Here is an 18753-nt window from a genome sequence, read left to right on the forward strand (position 1 = left end):
AATCCCAGCTACATCTCTTAAAGCCTGGGTGGACTTTCAGTGAGTTCCTTCCACTCTCTCTGCCTCCCTCTCTCATCTGTAAAATGAGGATGTAAAAAGCTCCCAATCTCATATAGTAATTAGAAGAATTAAAGGAGTCAATAGTCTGTGTTTGTGATAGCCTTAATAGTGCCTCGCATGGAATAAGTGCCATTATATATGTGTTTATTAAAGAAGTGAAATAAATTTGGTATTTATTGTTTCATGAGAATGTTATTTGTTTCCTAGGGCTTCATAACAAAGTAGCACCAACTGGATGGCTGAAAACAAGCAGATTTATTCCCTTTCATTTTCAGAGGGTAGAAGTGTGAAACTGAAATGTTGGCAGGGTTGTTCTCCCTCTAGAACTCTGAGTAGAATCCTTTCTTGCCTCTTCCTAGTTTCAGGGGATACTGGCAACCCATGGCTTCCAGCTGCCTCTCTCCATTCTCTACCTCTGTCCTCACATATCGTCTCCCTTCATGTCTCCATCCAAATTTCCAAATCTCCTTCTTGTAAGGATACCAAAGCTGTTGGAGTAAGTCCCACCTTAATGATTTCATCTTAATTTGATTCCATCTCTAAAGACCCTGTTTCCAAAGAAGGTCACGTTCACAGGTACCAGAGGTCAGGATTTCAATATATCTTTAGGAGGGGACCCAAGGCAACCAAGGACAGTCATTTAAAAAGCATCTATTCTTGCCTTGGTTCTAAGATACCAACTGCCCCTTGTAGTGAAATCAATATCCCGAAAGGGGAAAGGGCATGTCCCCAGTAACTCAGTAGGGGATCGGGAGACCTAAGCTGGCATCCAGATCTCCTACCTCTTTTTCTTTTTTCTTTTTTTAAAGATTTTATTTATTTATTTGACAGAGCAAGAGAGATCAGAAGGAGGCAGAGAGGCAGGCCGAGAGAGAGAGAAGGGGAAGCAGGCTCCTTGCTGAGCAGAGAGCCCAATACAGGGCTTGATTCTAGGACCCTGAGACCATGACCTGAGCTGAAGGCAGAGGCTTAAGCCACTGAGCCACACAGGCACCCCAGATCTCCTACCTCTTGGTCTCTCCACTTCCACAAGTGAAACATGATAGGGACTCTTCACTGATTCAGACCAGCCGAAGAGTGGATTCCCAATACCAGTGTCCTCAAACTTCAGCTTGTGCTAGAATTCCCTGGAAAGATTATTAATCATTCAGAGTTTCTGATTCCATAGATCAGGGGTGGAGCCAGAGAAATTGCATTTCTAATATGTTTCCGGGTGAAACTGATGTTGCTGGTCCAAAGACAACCTGTTCTACATCAGTGGTGCTCAAGATTGGTGGCACATGGTAATCACCTGGAGAGCTTCTGAAAACCCCCATGCCCAGGCTGAACCCCAGACCGATTAAACTAGAAGCTCATCGGTAATTTTTCAAGCTCCCCAAATGATTTGTGTAGCCAAGGTTGAGAAGTGTGGCTCTAGGACACATCAAAGGATGTTTCTAGAGAAAAGGCATTCTTCAGGACACCCACTTGAGAAGATTCCTATTTAATAAGTAATGAGGCAGTTTAAATTAATATGGCTGTCTCCTGTATTTAAAAGATTACCAGAGAGCATGTATTGAGTGCTTACTGTATACCATGCACTAGGATCACTGCTTTGCCAGTCACATACCGTTTCATCATCAAAACCACCTTCTGGGCAAGTACTGTTGTTCCTTCTTTTCAGACTGAAGGAAACTGACATGCAGAGGGATGAGTAACTTGCAAGAGCTCATACAGCTCGTCTGAGATGGAGCCAGGTTCTGATGCCAGGCTGTCTGGCACCAAAGCCAGTGTGTTAACTGCTTTGCCATTCTGCCTCCTGAGAGAAAGTGGTGTGTTCTCCTTTAAATTCTGCACATATCCATAGCCTCATTTATGCTATCAACTCTGATGCGGGGTAGCCCAGCCCCTGCCTCAATTACAGTAATTCTGAGTTAGTGAGGTTTGGATTCATGAGGTTTTGCTGCATTCACAAGGGACAAAAATCATGTGTACCATGGACTGAATTGGCACTTCTCATTTCATTCCAAAAAGAGAGGGGGAGGATTGTTCGAACAGGTGTCCTGCGCTGGCATATAGAAAGCAGGGTTTGGGTTCTGTGGCCTCTGCTGTTGTGCCATGTGCCTTGGCTAAGCCCCTGCTCTGTCCGGGCCTGTTTCTTCTTGAGTAAAATGAGCGGATGGTACAGTTCCCTTATATTTCTGATGAATAACTTCAATTAAAGATCCCATCTTGCCAGCTCAGGGACAACCTGGCTCCAAAGGGTAGAGGGCCAGCTTGTAATAGGGGTAGAGCCTCAGTTGTGTTTTCTTTGTCCACTTTCTATGGGCTGAGGATCTCTCTGGCTCCAGTGTTCTCAGCTTTGTTGCTTCCCAGGAAGGTCTGTTCAGAGATACCAATAGAGGATGGGTCAAAGGAATATCCCTGTGGGCAAAAGAAAGAAGGCCTTATCCATGTCTCCGTAGGAGCATGGGCATAGCTCTTCATGCTATGGGGAACCCCCAGGACTCTCCCCCAATTGGCTGGAGCCTCCCGTTCCCAGCCCAGAATAGATTCAAGGGTTTTACAGAATCCAGATGGTGGAATTCCCTACTGCCTCTTTCCCAAGTGGCTTCTCAGTCTCTACTTCAACTTTTCCAGTGATGGAATGCTCATTTCTTCTGAAAGCTTAAGCAGGGCAAGGGCCATGCCTGGTTTTTTACATCATGGTCTCTTTCTAAGAGATACTGGTACAAAGTAGGTGTTTATTAAACATTTTTCCAACAAACCAGTGAGAAGAGGAAGGCACTACTAACTTTGGGAAGGAGACAAAGACTTCTAAGGCTAGGGGACGTTTGAGTTGGGACTTAAAAGATGTAGAGAAAGAAGATCAAAGAAGAAACGGGAAGGACAGTGGGGCATCAGCACTTCCAAAAGAGACCCAAGCACTTCTAGTTGGTTCTTTCTTCCTTGTCTCAAGCCAACCTGTTTCTAATTCTGCCCCTGGGGCCACAACAGAGCCAGACATCAGATGAGTGAAGAGAGCATTCCTAAATATTCCCTCTCCTTGAGAAATAATCCCCATTGTTTCCAGCGCTCCTTCTCTCAAAGTGTGATTTCAGAACCTTTCACAGCCTCGTATTCCTCTCCCTCGAGCCATTCCACCTGACGCTACCCCTTATAAAGAGTGGTGCCGAGAATAAATCATAGGACTCACAGTCCATCATGGGGCATCTCCCCTGCCACCTACACTCACTCAGCTAACAAGCAGAGGTCAGAAAGACCTCAGAGTGATCTGTTAGAAGAAAGAATGCCAAGAGCCATGGTCACGTCACATTGTTCCCACCTGTCAGAAAGAGTAAACTTTGGATTGCCAAGTCTTAAAACATTCTTCAGCTCTAAAAATGTCCCTGTAGAGGAATAGAAACGCTTCCATGCATGTTGTCTTTTTACCAGCGTTTGGTACCCCCTGCTGGTGAAATTGTGTGACCCAGTTGGCAAGAATCCCAGAACAGAGAAAAAAATCCCAAGTTTCAGAAGTCAAAAGTACGTGGGTCTTGAAGGATCTGAAGATTCCATGAGTGATATGACTATCCTATTTATCATGTAACCATTTTATGCGATTAAAAAAAAAAAAACATTCTGTGGCTGTGGCTATTCCATGGGCTCTAAGTGAAAAAAAAAATTCTGACTTCTGTAAACATTCCATTAATTCTGCAAACATCACAAGAATTCTGTGACAACCACCGGAAGAAAATGCCAAGTTGTCAGCCAAAAATATTCATAAAGTAGAAATATTTCAGGTCACAAACTAATTTTGTGCAAGTTTTTCTTCCTCTTTCCTTGTACGTATCTTTTTTTAAAGTGGTTATAATTTGCAGTCAGAGTAGCATGGCAATTTTTTCTGCACTCCAAATTGTAGACTTTTAAATATAAATTTGTACAACAAATTTATTGAGCACTGGCTGTGTGCCAGACACTTAGCGAGAAATTGGAGTAGGTGCAAGAAGTCAAAAGCCCTTCACCCAAGAGGTTCTTGCCCCAGTGGGTGGGAGAGTTGAATTCACTTCAGTTCAACTAGACAAGTGCTTAGCTGACATGGCAACAAGGCTTTCCTTAATCTGCTGAGAGGGTTCAAATCACCTGTTGGCATGTTCCTAGCTCCATGTGTTTCTTCTCCTTGGCTTTCATCACTTTCGTGACTTAAAAAAATTTTTTTAACGATTTTATTTATTTATTTAAGAGAGAGTGAAGAGATCCCAAGTAGGCAGAGAGGCAGGCAGAGAGAGAGGAGGAAGCAGGCTCCCTGCCAAGCAGAGAGCCCGATGCGGGGCTCGATCCCAGGACCCTGAGACCATGACCTGAGCTGAGGGCAGAGGCTTAACCCACTGAACCACCAGGCTCCCCACTTTCGTGATTTTATATTTGTTTCTGTATTTATTTGTTTAGCGCCTTTCTTTGCCAGTAGTGTCTGTGTTCTGTGAAGGTCAAAGTCATGTCTGGCTCTTGTCATGGTGATCTTACATCTAGCAGAGACTGGTACATGTAGGTGCTCCATAAATATTTGTACAGTGGATGAGTCAGCCACATTTGTGAAAGAGAAAACCACAAATCTAGTTAGAGGAGCAAGAGAAACCTCAAAGGAAAGGTGGCATTTGAATACTGCTGAGCCTTGGGGGATGCAGAGGAGGTGCCCCGTGGAGAAGAATGGGGACACTTTAAGGAGCAGAGAATATTGAGGAATTGTTGGGGATGAAGATAGGCAGTTGGTGTTTCCCAAGAGGACGTGTGTGTGGAAGATAAGGCTGAGTTGAAGCCTAGAGCCATAGGCAGAGGAAATTTCATGCCCTACTCAGAGGCTTGGATTTCCCCCTCTTCTAAGGAAAGAAAGGGAGGGGAATCAGTTAAGCTCCATGTTTATAAGAATAAACATGATTTTTTCCTGTATTGCCAGGAGGGTTTTTTAATGTTTAAGTTTTGAATTCTGATAGAATACAGATTCCAAAACTATGGTTTTGTGTTTTATTTCCTTCTACATCCTTTTCCTCTATTTTCGCTTTGTAGCTGTATTTGCCAGTTGCTCAAACACCTGCCTATACATTTTTAAATTACCACAGAGTATCATTATCACCGCAAATACTGTCAGCCATGGGCTTAAATACTAAACTCGCCATCCTCCTCAGTTTTTACAACTTGGTTAGCTGTCCAGTTCTTAAATATCTATGTTTTGGAGAAGCTCGATTTTTCATCCAGGTTTTCAGAGCTACCCAAACATTTCTGTTAAATGCCTATTTTTCATAGATGCAGCAAGACCTTTGTTTTATTATTATTATTCCTTTGGAAACAAATGATTTGTGCCTGAGACAACTCTCTCCATATCATTTTACCCTTAATGGAAGGAGATTGGTGGGAGTTCTGCCCTTACAGAACTATCAAAGCCTCTAGTACACACTCACTTCTAGTTTGAAAGTTAACTTTCTTACTGGATTTCCTTTTGTTTCCTGCTGGGGCAATGTGAGGAGAGCTCAGAGAGAGGCAATGAATCGGCTGTATATCTTTCCAAATTTATGATTAAGAAGGTCACATATACATTTTTAAACACACTCCTTTTTGATAATAAATGAAGAATAAAATTTTGAAATGTCATCAGAAGTAGACCCACTCATTTCTCTTTCGCTGGTGCTCCCCCTGCCCCCAGTCTGATGGCCTGGAGAAGGTGAGAAAAGGCCCAACTGGTCTAATGCTTTGCTCCTTCTTGTTTCTGTCTGAGTTGGAACGCAATGCCTATAGCTAAAGCATCCTAACCAAATGATGCATTCCTTTCCCTGAGGGCCCTTCTTTTCCTCGGGTCAATGGGAGACAGAAAGAAAGAGAAAGAGAGAGAGAGAGAGAGGGAGGGAGAGGGAGGGAAGGAAAGAAGGAAGGAAGGAAGGAAAGGTAGGAAGGAAAGAAGGGAATTCCATTTTAGGCTGCATTTGTCTTCAAATTGGGGCCCAAATTGGGAAGATAAAATTCTCTTGTTGGTGGGGATTTCCTGGATCCAGATTCACTCTTCTGCCTTGCCACTGTGCTCTCTGCTTTCAATGCTAGATCAACATGGACTCCATGCCCCCGGCTTCCAGTTGGGTTTAGCTAATGAGAGCCACTGTTTGGGGGTCAGGGTGAGAGAGGAGGATGTAGTCAGGGTGTTTATGCCCCTAGTTCCCTCCCTGGGCAGGGTGGGGTCGGCTGGATCCCTTGAGAGAGAGTTGCTTCTTCTGGGCAGGTGGTTTTCTCTTGTCTTCACAACTCTCTCCTTTGGGGTTCTGGTCACTGCTTCCTCTGCTTGTCCCTCTGGACACATGGTGGCCAACAGCTCACCTGTCATTACAATGGACCTTGCATTCTCCTTTACCCTTCTTACTTTTGGCAGTAGTCCTTTTACACATAAACTGTCCCCAAGTTATCCCCTCTTGAGTGTGCCATCTGTTATTTTTCTGTGAAGACTGTGTCTACGTTGATGGACCATGGGAAGGGGTTACTATCATACTATCAAACCAGAACTGATCCTAGATGAACTACCCTAAAATACTTCTAGGTCTAGGGGTCCCTGGATGGCTCAGTCATTAAGCATCTGCCTTCAGCTCAGGTCATAATCCCAGGGTTCTGGGATCAAGCCCCACATCGGGCTCCCTCCTCAGTGAGAAGCCTGCTTCTCCCTCTCCCACTCCCCCTGCTTGGTTTCCCTCCCTTTCTGTGTCTCTCTCTGTCAAATAAATAAAATATTTAATTAAAAAATACTTCTAGGTCTGGGATTATTGTTTTGTATCATACCTCCTCTGATAGGGAGATCATTACCTCTTGAACAGCCTATTTTGTGACCAGACAGGCTCCATTTTCGAAAATTATTTTTTATATGGTGCTGAATTTGATTTCTCTGAGAGACCTGTTGTTTTTGTGCTGAGGTAGGAGTGATCAAGTTTGAAGTTGAAGCCAAGACCTGTGCAAAATGGGGCAGCAGACCTGGGAGAATTTACCCCAAAGATATTTAATGTGCCCATCACCTTCCACATCACAGGAACAAAATAACTATATTTAGAATAAAAAATGTGGGGAAATCTCAAAGGAACCTTATTGGTTTTTTAGAAATATTTGAAGAATTGCTACATGCAAGAGGTATTAGCCATGTTCTTGTATTTCTAAAGATCTCAGTACAATCAGTTAAGATTAAAGGGAGTTAGATTTGAAATCCATATGAAGAGCTTTTTAACCTATCAGCTGCTACAGAAGGTATCAAAATCTCTACCACTTGATATCCAGGGATTTCACAATGGGTCTCCTGGAATGAGGTTGGACCAGTAGGGATTCCATAAAAGCAAGAAGAGCAGTTGCCACGTGTTGAATGTTCTCTGTGTGCCTGGAACTGTGCTTGATGTGTTTCACACTGGCTCTCATTTAATCATCATGACCCTGGGGCGCCGGCCCAGTTGTTTCCCTCCGTATATAGAGGATGAGTTCAGAATTTGAAGAGGTTAAAGAATTTACTAGGGTCATAGGATGGTGAGATGGGATATGAACCCAGGCCTTCCTGGACAAAGCCAATGATTCTAACCTCCAGCGGATGATGTCAGAATTACCTAGGGAACTAGGTGACCACACACTGACCTCATCTCTACCCTGCCTTTATGAGTTGGGGACTCTGTGTCCTTTTATCAGCTCTTGAAATGATTCTAATTTATACCCGAGTTTGGGAACCACTGCTTTAAGCTAGTATTATTATGAACACCACCTGGTTCTGAGGATCTTTTATTCCTATGGGAATAGTTAGTCATCCAGTTCACCTTTCAGTTTTCTCCTTTGATCTATAAGGCTGACTACCCCCACCCCCAGCCTTACCCTTCACCAACCAGCAGACCCTACTTCAGTCTACCATTGGTTGGTATGTTATTTTGTAATCTTAGTCTCTTAGTTCTCATTGTGAATCTCATTCAGAGCCCTAGGAACAGAAAGATCCATCTGATCTCTTCCCCCACTTTGCAAGGAGAGCAAGGGAAGCATCACCCAAGTCTCATTGATTTCCCATTTTAAGTTCAAGTAAAGAACATACCTGTTGTTGGAAATGAGCCAGGTTAAATCTCATATTTCTGAGTAAAGGAAAGCCATTAATGATTTCAGGAGGTCTTAGGCTTATTCCACCTTGGCATTGGAAGACCCACCATGACTGTTTCTGGAGAATGAAACAGGTTCAGAAGTTGAGGATGATGAGTGGGAAAGAAGAGCAATCTGGTCTTCCCAATCCTTTAATACAACTGAAACCATCTAACTGTGATTTTTTCCCCTTGCACATGTCCCAAAGGAAGCTGGCCAAGAAGCAGAAGGAGACACAGAGTGGAGCCCAGAGGGAGATGGGACCTGTGGCCTCAGCCGACAAACCCACCACCAAGCTCAGCACCAGCCGCAACGATGAAGGCTTCTCCTCCAGCTCTCAGGATGTTAATGGATTCAGTAAGTTGAGCCAATTAAGTGTAAGGAAATGCCCATGGTCCAGCTTGACCCTGGTACCTCTGCTATGGACCCCTCACAGTGGTTAGATGCTATAGGGCATGGGCTCAGGATGCTTCCCTGGGATGTTCCAAGGATGAAGGTTCTCCTTGGCAGAGACTTGAAGCAGCCCATCTCGAGGGAAAAGAAGGATTTAAAAGACTGTCCCCCCAAAGCAGATGGAAATGGGAGCAGACCGTCTTAACTGCTTGTTAACAAAACTATTAACAGTTTTGGGGTTTCTTTTTTTTTCTCTAATAAAAGAGGACATGGTTACGTCCATAATGAGAAAAACATGCCACACTGAATTGAATACAGTTTTCAAAACAGTGTTTCATATAAACTATGTAAGGTAGGTGCATCATGGATTATAATGGTTTGTATTTTACGTGCTTAGGAAACTGAGGCTCAGAGAAGCAAGTTCTCCAGTGTCCCATAGCTGATGAGTATACCTTGTCCCTAGACTCACTAATTACTCACACACGCTCTCTCCGTGTGTGTGTGTATATCTCTATATTTCTCTACATATAACAGACATTATATAAAATATATATGCATGTATACATATATACATATATGTGTGTATACATATATACATACATGTGTGTACATATATGTGTGTACATATATACATACATGCGTGTATGTATACATATATACATATATGTGTGTATACATATATGCATGTGTGCATATATGTGTATACATATATGTGTATGTATACATATATGTGTATACACACATATATGTGTGTATGTATATGCACATATATATGTATACATACATATATATTTTATATAATGTCTATTATATGTAGAGAGATATAGAGATATACACACACACAAACACACATGGAGAGAGTGTGTGTGAGTAATTAGAGAGTCTAGGGACAAGGTATATGAGTATTCATTTTACTATTTTTTCAACCTTTTTATAGGTTTAAAAAAAAGGTATATATATATAAAAAAGGTATATATATGCACACATATATATGTATACATACATATATATTATATAATGTCTATTATATGTAGAGAGATGTACACACACAAACACACATGGAGAGAGCGTGTGTGAGTAATTAGTGAGCATGTCTATATATATATATAAAATGTGATTTTCTGAGCCATTTAGAAGTAGCTTGTAGACATCATGACACTGTATCTCCAGAGAATTCAGCAAGTGCTTCCTAAGAACTAGGAGAGCTCTTCAACATAACCACTATAAAATTATCTCACACAAGAAATGTAACCTTATTTCAGTATCTGATACACCGGTCTACAGTTGAATTTCCTCAGGGGCCCCCAAGCGTTGGTTGTTGTGGTTGTGGCTGTTGTTTTAGTCCAGGGTCCAGTCAAGGGGCTCACATTATACTTGGTCATCATGTCTCTCTATCACCTTCCACCTGGAATGGCCCTCCCGCCTTTATTTTTTCTTCCAGGGTCCTGAGATCTTTTAAAAGTCTAGGCCAGTGGTCCCATAGGATGTGGCACAATCCAGATTAATCTGATTTTGTTCATCGTGATCACATTCAGATTAACGTGTAAGCAAAAATGCGACCTCAGAGGCATCGTATACCCCCCTTTTGCGCTGTTTCAGGAGACAAATGCTATTCCGTTGCTCGTCGTTGGCCATGCTGAGTCTGCGCACTTCTTAAGATTGCGTGATGACTTTAAAGACAAAATCTAACATCGCATACTGATTATTTCATGAGCAAATATTTAACTTCCGTTTTCCTCAGAGAGCAGAGCAAGTTTGTAGTCTGCCTACCCACAAATCCAGTGCGTTTTCCTTTCTCAACACAGATGAATCACAGGGATTCATACTTGCCCTCAGGACTGAGAAAAGGGCAGAGTGGCATAGATGGCCAGGAGAAGCAGACAGGGTGTTGACAGAGAAATGGGCTTTTCCTTAAGTCCAGAGCTTCCTGAGAGTCTCCGCCTGATTTAATCTCTCACGGATTCTCCTGCTTTGGGCCTAGGGGCCAGGAAGTTCTGTGGTGAGTCTATCTGATAGAACATCCTGGCCAAGTGATACCCATTCACCCAAAACCTTTCCTGGATAAGCCAGATTCTTGTGCACATCTTTTTTCCATTTGTAGAAATGCCCTGGGAAGACTGAAATCCAAAAATATTATAGTCATAGCTACATACCCTCAAAATTATAGGTATTTGATCTTGAGCTTTCTCATCTCAAGGGAAAACCTGGGTAATACCAGTTTCTTGGATTTCAAGGGGAAACATCACCACTGTTTTCCCCTTGGGCTAAAATTTACAAGAAAGCACCCACGACTCAGGTAGATTGGCCAGCCAGAGAGGAAGAGGAAAGCTGTCCAACAGAATCTAATTAGACATCTTCAGAGTAAAGAGAGACAATATTTCCAAATGACTGATATGCACGTGTGATTTATACATACAAACACAGACATATCCATATATACATAGGCAAAGACATATATAGACAGATATATACATGTATATACATTTTAATGACATTGCTTTTAGAAAGACAGGGGAAAAAATTGAACTGGCATTATACTCAATTGTTAAGAAATTTTGCATTTGTTTGCATCCCTGAATATTTCAGGACTCTATCTATGCATCTGGTGTCCTCAGGCTATAGCCACAAACACGCTCTGGGGATTCTTTTTAATGCCCTGGAATGCATCAGGTACCTTTTAAAATGCCCTGTGGAACCACTGGGATGAGATTTGAGGGGGAAAAATGTAAGTAATGCTTACACTAGAGATGTAGAAATTGCTTCTGAAATCACCCTGATGTATGTAAAATTGAATCTATTTTCGCGGCATTAGGGAAGTGACTGCCTGGCTTCTGCATCGGCTTTAGGAGGCCCTGAGATGATTTGCAAATGTTGAGGAAGCACTGAGAAAGGCAGAGCCGGAGAATACATGTCACATCAGAAAAGATTACAGAAGAATGTGCCCTGAGCAATTATTTCATTATTGAACAGGTGGACTCTTGCCTAATTTAAACTCCCCTTCTCCCTACATACGTTGATGTTCTGGGGCTTTCTATTCCAAATGACTGCTAAGTTGTGCAGCAGCCATTCAGGCAAGCCTCTGGATTTTGTACAGGAACAATGACCTCGGGGCTGCAAGGGTGACAGGGCTCTGTCAGCGCTGGGCCTGGCTTCAGAGGGCTGCAGCAGTCTTGAGAAAGGAGGGCACGCCACATTTCAAGGACAAACAATGTGGATTGTCTTTGGTTTGAAGAAATGCTGGGTTTTATTAAGTAATCTCATTTTGATCTTATCGCCCTGTGTACCTGATTGTTTTTTTTTTTTTTTTCCTGAAATCTTTCGCTCGCTGGGATAATTTTCCAGGTCTTTCTTCTGATGCTATCTTTTTATATCTGTGCTTACATCTTCTTTTTTATCTCTTTTGTTCCTGGTGTCATCTTGTCCGTGTTCATTTCAGTTCAAATCAAAGTGCTTCAAAACAAATCCCTGTTGAATTTCTATGATAGTGATGCTGGCGGGCCAGGTCCGAGGACCCAGAGGGGTTTCTGCAGGACCAGTCATGAAGGTCCCTAGCTGTGCACAGGCTAGAAATCAAGGACAAATCAGCAGGAGGTGAAAGCAGAGAGAGTGAAGGTACAGAGCGTCTGGGAGACTCAGAAAGGAAAGCAGGGAGTCTTATCTTTATTGGGGCCTGGGGGGCTTTACAGAAGATGGTGGTCTGGTATATGTGTCACTCAGGCCTCCAAGAACAGGTTAAAACAAAGACAAGAACCTGGCGATTGAGGGTCCTGACCTCAAGATGTCTAATGCCAGGGATCTGGAATAGGAATATGGCAGCTTCATGCAGTCATTTTCACCTTGTCCTTCCTTAGATGTCACCTGTCCCAAGGAAATCATTAAACCCTTGTCCCTTACAAGCAGAACATACACAGTTTGCCTTCTGAGGCATGTATAAAGTAGTGTCTTGTATATAAGAAGTGTTTTTGCCAAGTTTTTCATAATTTTCAAAGGTCCTTTTGAGAAATGCTGGAGACAAAAATCTTTATTCATGCATCATAAGATAGTTTGTAGATTTTTTTTATTAACCCCATTCTACAGACAGGGAAACTGAGGTTCAGAGAGACTCCATGCCCCAATCACATAAGCATTTGCAGAGTTATGTTAAGGATCCATTTCTCCTGACATCAGTTTGATTCTAACCATCTATCTCTGCAGAGAATTTGGGAACATAGCCAGCAAAAGTGCCTACAGTAAAACAGTAATAAGAGAAATAAATAATCAAATCGGGAACACATAAATGAAGACAAGAGCAAGATCAGGTTGGATTAAAATGTAATTGCATTATATTAAAAAGTGATCTAAATATGCAGGCTGGTAACTTTCAAATTCCAATTTGGTTCTGAGCTTTTTAGTAGCAAAAACCTAAAGGAAGGTAACTTTCATTGGTGCCCAGTATATACTAGACCATATGCATTGTATAAATCCCAGTCTTAAGTCTCGTAGGAAGCCTATAAATTATATAATATTCCCACTTCATTAATGAGGGAACTGAGTTTCAGAGAGCTGAAATAAATAAGTCCAACGTTGCACCCACAAAGAGTGGGGATGGGATTAGAAGCCAAATAGGGTTATCTGACTGCAGAACCAGTGTACTTTGTCCTGGACTATGAATGGTAGCCACTGACAGCTAGGAGAAAGGGGGAGCGCCGCTCTTCTCCCCGTGACCAGCCAGCTCACAGAGCCCTCTACAGTGGTGTATTATCAAACCCATGTTACAGTTGAAACTGGTGCTGTGAGATATTGAAAAATCTTCTTCAAGGCACATAGTGAGGTGTGGACTACAGACTGTCTTTGTCTTCCCTCTAACATTTAACTTTCTGCCCACTGCAAGGCGCAGTGAAGGAGGGGAAGGAGATTAAGGAGAATTGCCCTGCCGGCTGGAAGGACAGCGCCTCCTCTTGGTTCCTCTGTCCACTGAAGAGCCCACAGGAAGGCAACTGCCTGGGGTGGGGGTGGGGGTGCGGTGGGTGCTCTAACAGGCAGGATCTGTAGGAATCATCCCACTGGGAGATTTCCAGGAAGTGGGACTGTAGACCAGATGTCCCCAACCTCAGGCATTTCTGATCTGGACCAAGCTCTAGACAGATACATAGAAGAGTAAGGGATGGCCCCAGGCACAGAGAGCTCGCAGCTCATGAGGGGAACAGGTGCTCCAACACCAAAGATTTTTGCAGAGCCCAACAACGGCTGCATGACAGCCTACAAAAAGAGCCACAGGACTCTTCCCCTGACTTTGTACCTCCCGTGTAACCAAAAATATACCCGGTAGCCTCAGAGCTTACCGTGGCCTCAGAGATGTTTGCTGCTGATGAAGACGGGTGATCCTGAAACCTGATGGTACTCTGTGACCTTCAGCCCACAGACCTCCTAAAAAGATGTCCTTTTGAGTACATCAGGGAATGTCCAAGCTTGATACCCTGCAGAATGGCTTGGCAGAGATGGGGCGGGCAGAAGGAAGCACCAGGCAGAATTTTAACCTGATTATTTTAGGGACATGTTATGTAACTAAAGTGATTCAAATAGGGAATACAGATCATGACTTTAAAAGGGTAATATGGCTGAAGTTGCCTTTAACTCCTTAGGAAGAGTCCTTCCCCCTGTCAGGAGGATGTTGAGGCAGCTGGAGAAATGGGTCTCTGGGAAAACTGGTCTGACTGTGACCCTCCCTTGGGATGCTATGCCCTTGATTATGTGTGATATTAAAGATTGCTAATGATATCTTCTCTCTGTTGGTCACCTACTGGGACAGTCATTTTGCTAGATGCTGCATTATCTCTACTTCTCAAAGCATCACAACCAGGTAGGAATTTCTATCCTGGTGTCATAAAGAATCCTAAATTCAATAAAGTTAAATACATTTCTGCTGTCCCATCTTTGTAGTACTCCAACCTGACCTTCCCTTTTGCTTAAATCACTTTTGCTTAAATCCCTTCAGTGGGTCCTTGTAGCCCCTGAGGGAAAGGCTAAAGTCCTAAGCATGGACTCCTAGGCTGTCCATGGCTGCCAATCAGTATGTACCCTGACCACTACCCAAACTCTCTGGCCTATCTGATACCCACTGAGTATTTGTTTGAATGTATGAATCAGAGAACCAATGATGGAGCTGGAACTCAAGTGAACATCTTCTAGCTCTGAGCCCCATCTGGTTCCAATTCCTCTGGTAGTGAATTCTCTCTCCTTTTAAGCTGCAGTCTGCTGTGTATAACTTCCATCCATATATTCCTGTTTCGCACCCAGAGACATATCGGTCAGCCATTATATGCTGGTCTCTGATCTCACATAAGGTAGTGAAGTCAGTCTTTCCCTTCCTGTAGTACCCACTTCCAACCACATGCTGTCGGACTGTGACCATGTGCGTGCCCTGAAGCTCCTTCCCTCGGGCTGAGCAGCCCACATCAGCCATCAGCCTCATTTAGGATACATTTCTATTTTCCTGTCTGCTCAAAATCTCGATTGGCACCTCTGTCTCCATCTGGCCCATGTCCATGGAGTGCATGGTCTCCAAGATGACTGTGATTCTCTGCATTAGGTTTAGTCATTGGAAGCTTAGAGACCTGCCATCATCCTCACTCTGGATTCCCAATCTGAGTTCAGAATATACTGCTCACATTTGAGTGAACCTCCAGATGTTCATCACATATCTGCTTAATGCAGAGCTCATGGCTTCCAACTAAGGCTACTTCATTCAGCCCAAGTAAAGATGATCTTGGGGGCCCAAACAAAGAACTATCCTTTGTGCTATATCTTCTCTTTGGATTTGACCCTGTTATCCCAGCCTACTGAGGTATTTTTTTATTTCTTGTTGTGTTAGCCAGTAAGTCCACTTAATCCTCCCAGTCTGGAGCCTCAAAACGCACTAATTATTAGATGATGATGATGATGATGATGATTAATACGAGCTATCCTCTATTGAACATTAATTATATGCCTATTTCCAACTGAGTGTTTTATAAGCATTATCTTGTTGGGAAGATTAAATAAGTGTTGTAATTGTCCCTGATGATTTACAAGTGAGGAAACTGAGGTTTAAACAGGAACTTGCCTACCGCTCACAGCTTGATATAGCAGAGCTGGAACTGAAACCATGATCTGACATGCCTACAGCCAAGACCCTGCCACTAAACCACAGGTGTTACTCATCCTATTTTATAGAGAAAGAAACTGAAGTCCCCAGATACTGAGTACTGAGTCATTGTATGGTTCTCAGAGTGTGGTCCCCAAATAAGAATCACATGGGAGCAACTTCTTGGGCCCCACCCAGACCTACTGAACCCAAAGCTCTGCAGGTGGGGCCCAGCCATCACTGTTTTTAACAAGCCTTACGGATGATTCCGATCCACCCTCGATTTGAGTCACTGGCTCCAGGTAAAGCCTAGGACTGTCAAACTCCAAAGGCCTTGTTCTTTATGTGCCAAGTTGTCTCTGATAATAGGAGAGTTACAGCACACTGGGGGAGACAGACAAGCTCCCCATATTCCAGGGTGGAGGCACCAAGAAGGCATTACCACTTGGAGGTACTGGGGCTTAAGGTTGCTAAAACCCATTTATAGCTGTGCCCCATTTGTAGGCATTCTTTCTCAACAATATCTGGAGCTTTCTCTCATTTTTTCAGAATAGCAAACAACCTAAGAGAATGGAAGGAGTGGAAATTTACAAGGAAAAGCAATCATGAGTCACACAGTGAAACCAAGAGCTCAACAGAACATCATGAAGAGAAATTTAAAAAAAAATGCACGAAATTCTGTTTGCAAGGACAATTATATTTTCTGGTTGCTCCAAGATTAAATTGAATCTAGGAGAGGAATTGAATGTTACAAGCTTGCCACCTCCAGTTTTATTGAATATTTTACAGGGATTATTGAATATTTTGTAATCATCTACTTGGCTGACAGATTAAAGGACACACTTATTTAATTCCTGGCAACCCAGAGTTGAATGGAATTATTTATTCCCTGGAAGTGCGAAATGGAAATTTAAGTGGCCTTGAAAAAGTAGACAAACTGTCTATCACAAACACTGACTTAAACTAACACAAGTTTCAGAGAAGGACATAGACTCAAAAAGGGATATAATAGACCATCAGAACTAAAATTACCTTAGACACCATCTGATCCAAGCTTCCCATCTTAAAGATGAAGAATTGAGTCCCAGAGAGTTCCCTTAAGGTCACTTATTGAGTCACCAGCAAAAGAACCTGGGCTAGAAGTGGGAGTTGCCTCCTTTGGATGAATGAAATATGGTCAGTAATGGTTTGTCTTCTGTAGACATTTTCTGTAGACCCCCAATCCAATTTCTGCACAAACAGAATCTTCTCAAATTGAATTATGCTTTTCATCTCCTGGTTATGGGAACTGAGATGTTCCTTTAAATATTCATTGAATACCTACTGTATGCCAAGTGCTATAGGGGTTGTAGAGATAAATAAGGCATGGTCTCTGCCTTCAAGGATATTATTGTCCTCCAAGAGGAGACTTGTAAGTGGATTAATTTCAATAAATATGATAAGTGATAGAGAAAAGATGTACTTAGTGCCCTAGGAACACTCATCATAGACTCAATAAGTGATTGATTCTGCCTTAGACAATATGATGCGAGAGAATGGATTTTAACTTGAGAGAGGTGGAAGAGAAAGATTGTGCCTGGTGGAAGGGACAAAGGCTTGGAAAGAGATCGTGGTGGGCTCGGAAAAGGGGGCTTAGAGTTCAGGGTATTCTGTGTTGAGAGCATATGGCCAGAGATATGGCTGGAACCTACTGAGAAGAGTCTTCAATTTGTAGCCTACTTCAGTTCACTTTACAGGAGGGGCAACCTATTTGGGAATTAGAGTGATCCCAGTGTTAGGAGCCTCTGGATGTTGTTGAAACCTGGCCTAATATTCTCTTTCATTTGTATAGATTCAGCTTTCCATTGTAGACAAGTAGGAACAACATTTCATCAGCTCTAGACCTTTAATTTCATCATGAGCTAGTCCAGCTGTTCCTTCTCAAAGAAACCTCTGTAAATCTACAAAGCTAAAGTTGCTTTTGGCAATTTATGCTAGTCCACTACATCTTGAGAAGAAAAGAGATTGTTCTCTGTATCTCTTAGGTAGTCCTGAATTACAACAGGGCACTTAGAAAGTGCTTGTTAAAGTACTCAGGGATAAAGAAGTGAAGTTGAAAATGTAAATATATAGTTGCTAGGTAGCAGAATAAACCAAGCTTTCAGACCAGGTTTTTTTGTTTTGTTTTCCCTCAGCTCAGTGCTACAGCCTTGATGAGTTGAAAGCATAAATAATAATTCTCCTAGCTAACATTTTATGTGTACTTACTGAACAAAGCCCTTTACATGCCTCATTTCGTATTCTTAACAACTCTATGAGGTACTTTAGGGAAACTGAGGCTCCGAGAATTTAACTAACTTGCTTGAGGGCACCTAGCTACCAAGAGGTCGAGTCTTGATTTGAATCTGGGTTTATATGATTGACCTGTCAGCACCCCATCTTTATTGAAACATTTTCTTTGCTTTACTTTTCTTTTTTCTGGTATTTCTCCTTCCTCCCCAGCCATTTCTCCTCCTTCTTTGTTATCCATTCCTCCTCTTTTTTCCATCTTCTAATCATTGAAGTACCCCAGAGATTAGTCCAAAATCTTTTCTTTTCTTCTCATACTCAGCCTACGTGGGTGGTGATGACATTAAATGAGATCATGAGCACAGGAAGAGGCCAGATTTGGAGCAGAAGTGGGGGAGTTTACATCTAGAAGGGTTAGGTTGGAGGTGCTGTTGAGTCACTGAAGAGATGTCACATTGGTGGCTGAATCTGTGGGCCTGGAGCTCAGTGGAGGAGTACAGCCTAGAGATATAAATATTTGCTGCATTGTATACACAAGGTGATTGAACACTTTGCCATGAATAAGGAAACTGAGGCCCATTGAGATGAAACACATTGCCTTGGGTCATTTAGCAAGTTAGTGGAAGAAGAGACAGAATGTTGAACCAGGACTCCTATATTAGGAGTACCCATAGAAAAGCAGTCACAACTGAGGGGCAAAACACAGGACTATAAAGGGGACTGTGTGAATGGGATCCAAATGCAGAAAGTTCTGGTCATCTACCTGGACTCTGAGATGGCTCTCAGAGTGTGTGAAGAAGTTAATGGATTGGGTGGCCTCATGGCTCTCTACTTAGCCTGGATTA

The 18753-nt window shown here is 42.6% G+C and overlaps 1 protein-coding gene across 4 annotated transcripts in view; it reads left to right on the plus strand.

Moving 5' to 3' along the window:
* PTPRT (protein tyrosine phosphatase receptor type T) overlaps window positions 1–18753 on the plus strand; it is an 804817-nt gene that overhangs the window by 653610 nt on the left and 132454 nt on the right. For all 4 annotated transcript variants that reach the window (XM_044263018.1, XM_044263019.1, XM_044263017.1 and 1 more), the window contains one exon: window positions 8354–8502. In XM_044263018.1, coding sequence (XP_044118953.1) covers window positions 8354–8502 — 149 coding nt within the window. The remainder of the gene's footprint in view (window positions 1–8353; window positions 8503–18753) is intronic.

This window comes from Neovison vison, chromosome 8 (assembly GCF_020171115.1).
Source record: "Neovison vison isolate M4711 chromosome 8, ASM_NN_V1, whole genome shotgun sequence".
Taxonomy (NCBI): Eukaryota; Metazoa; Chordata; class Mammalia; order Carnivora; family Mustelidae; genus Neogale; species Neogale vison.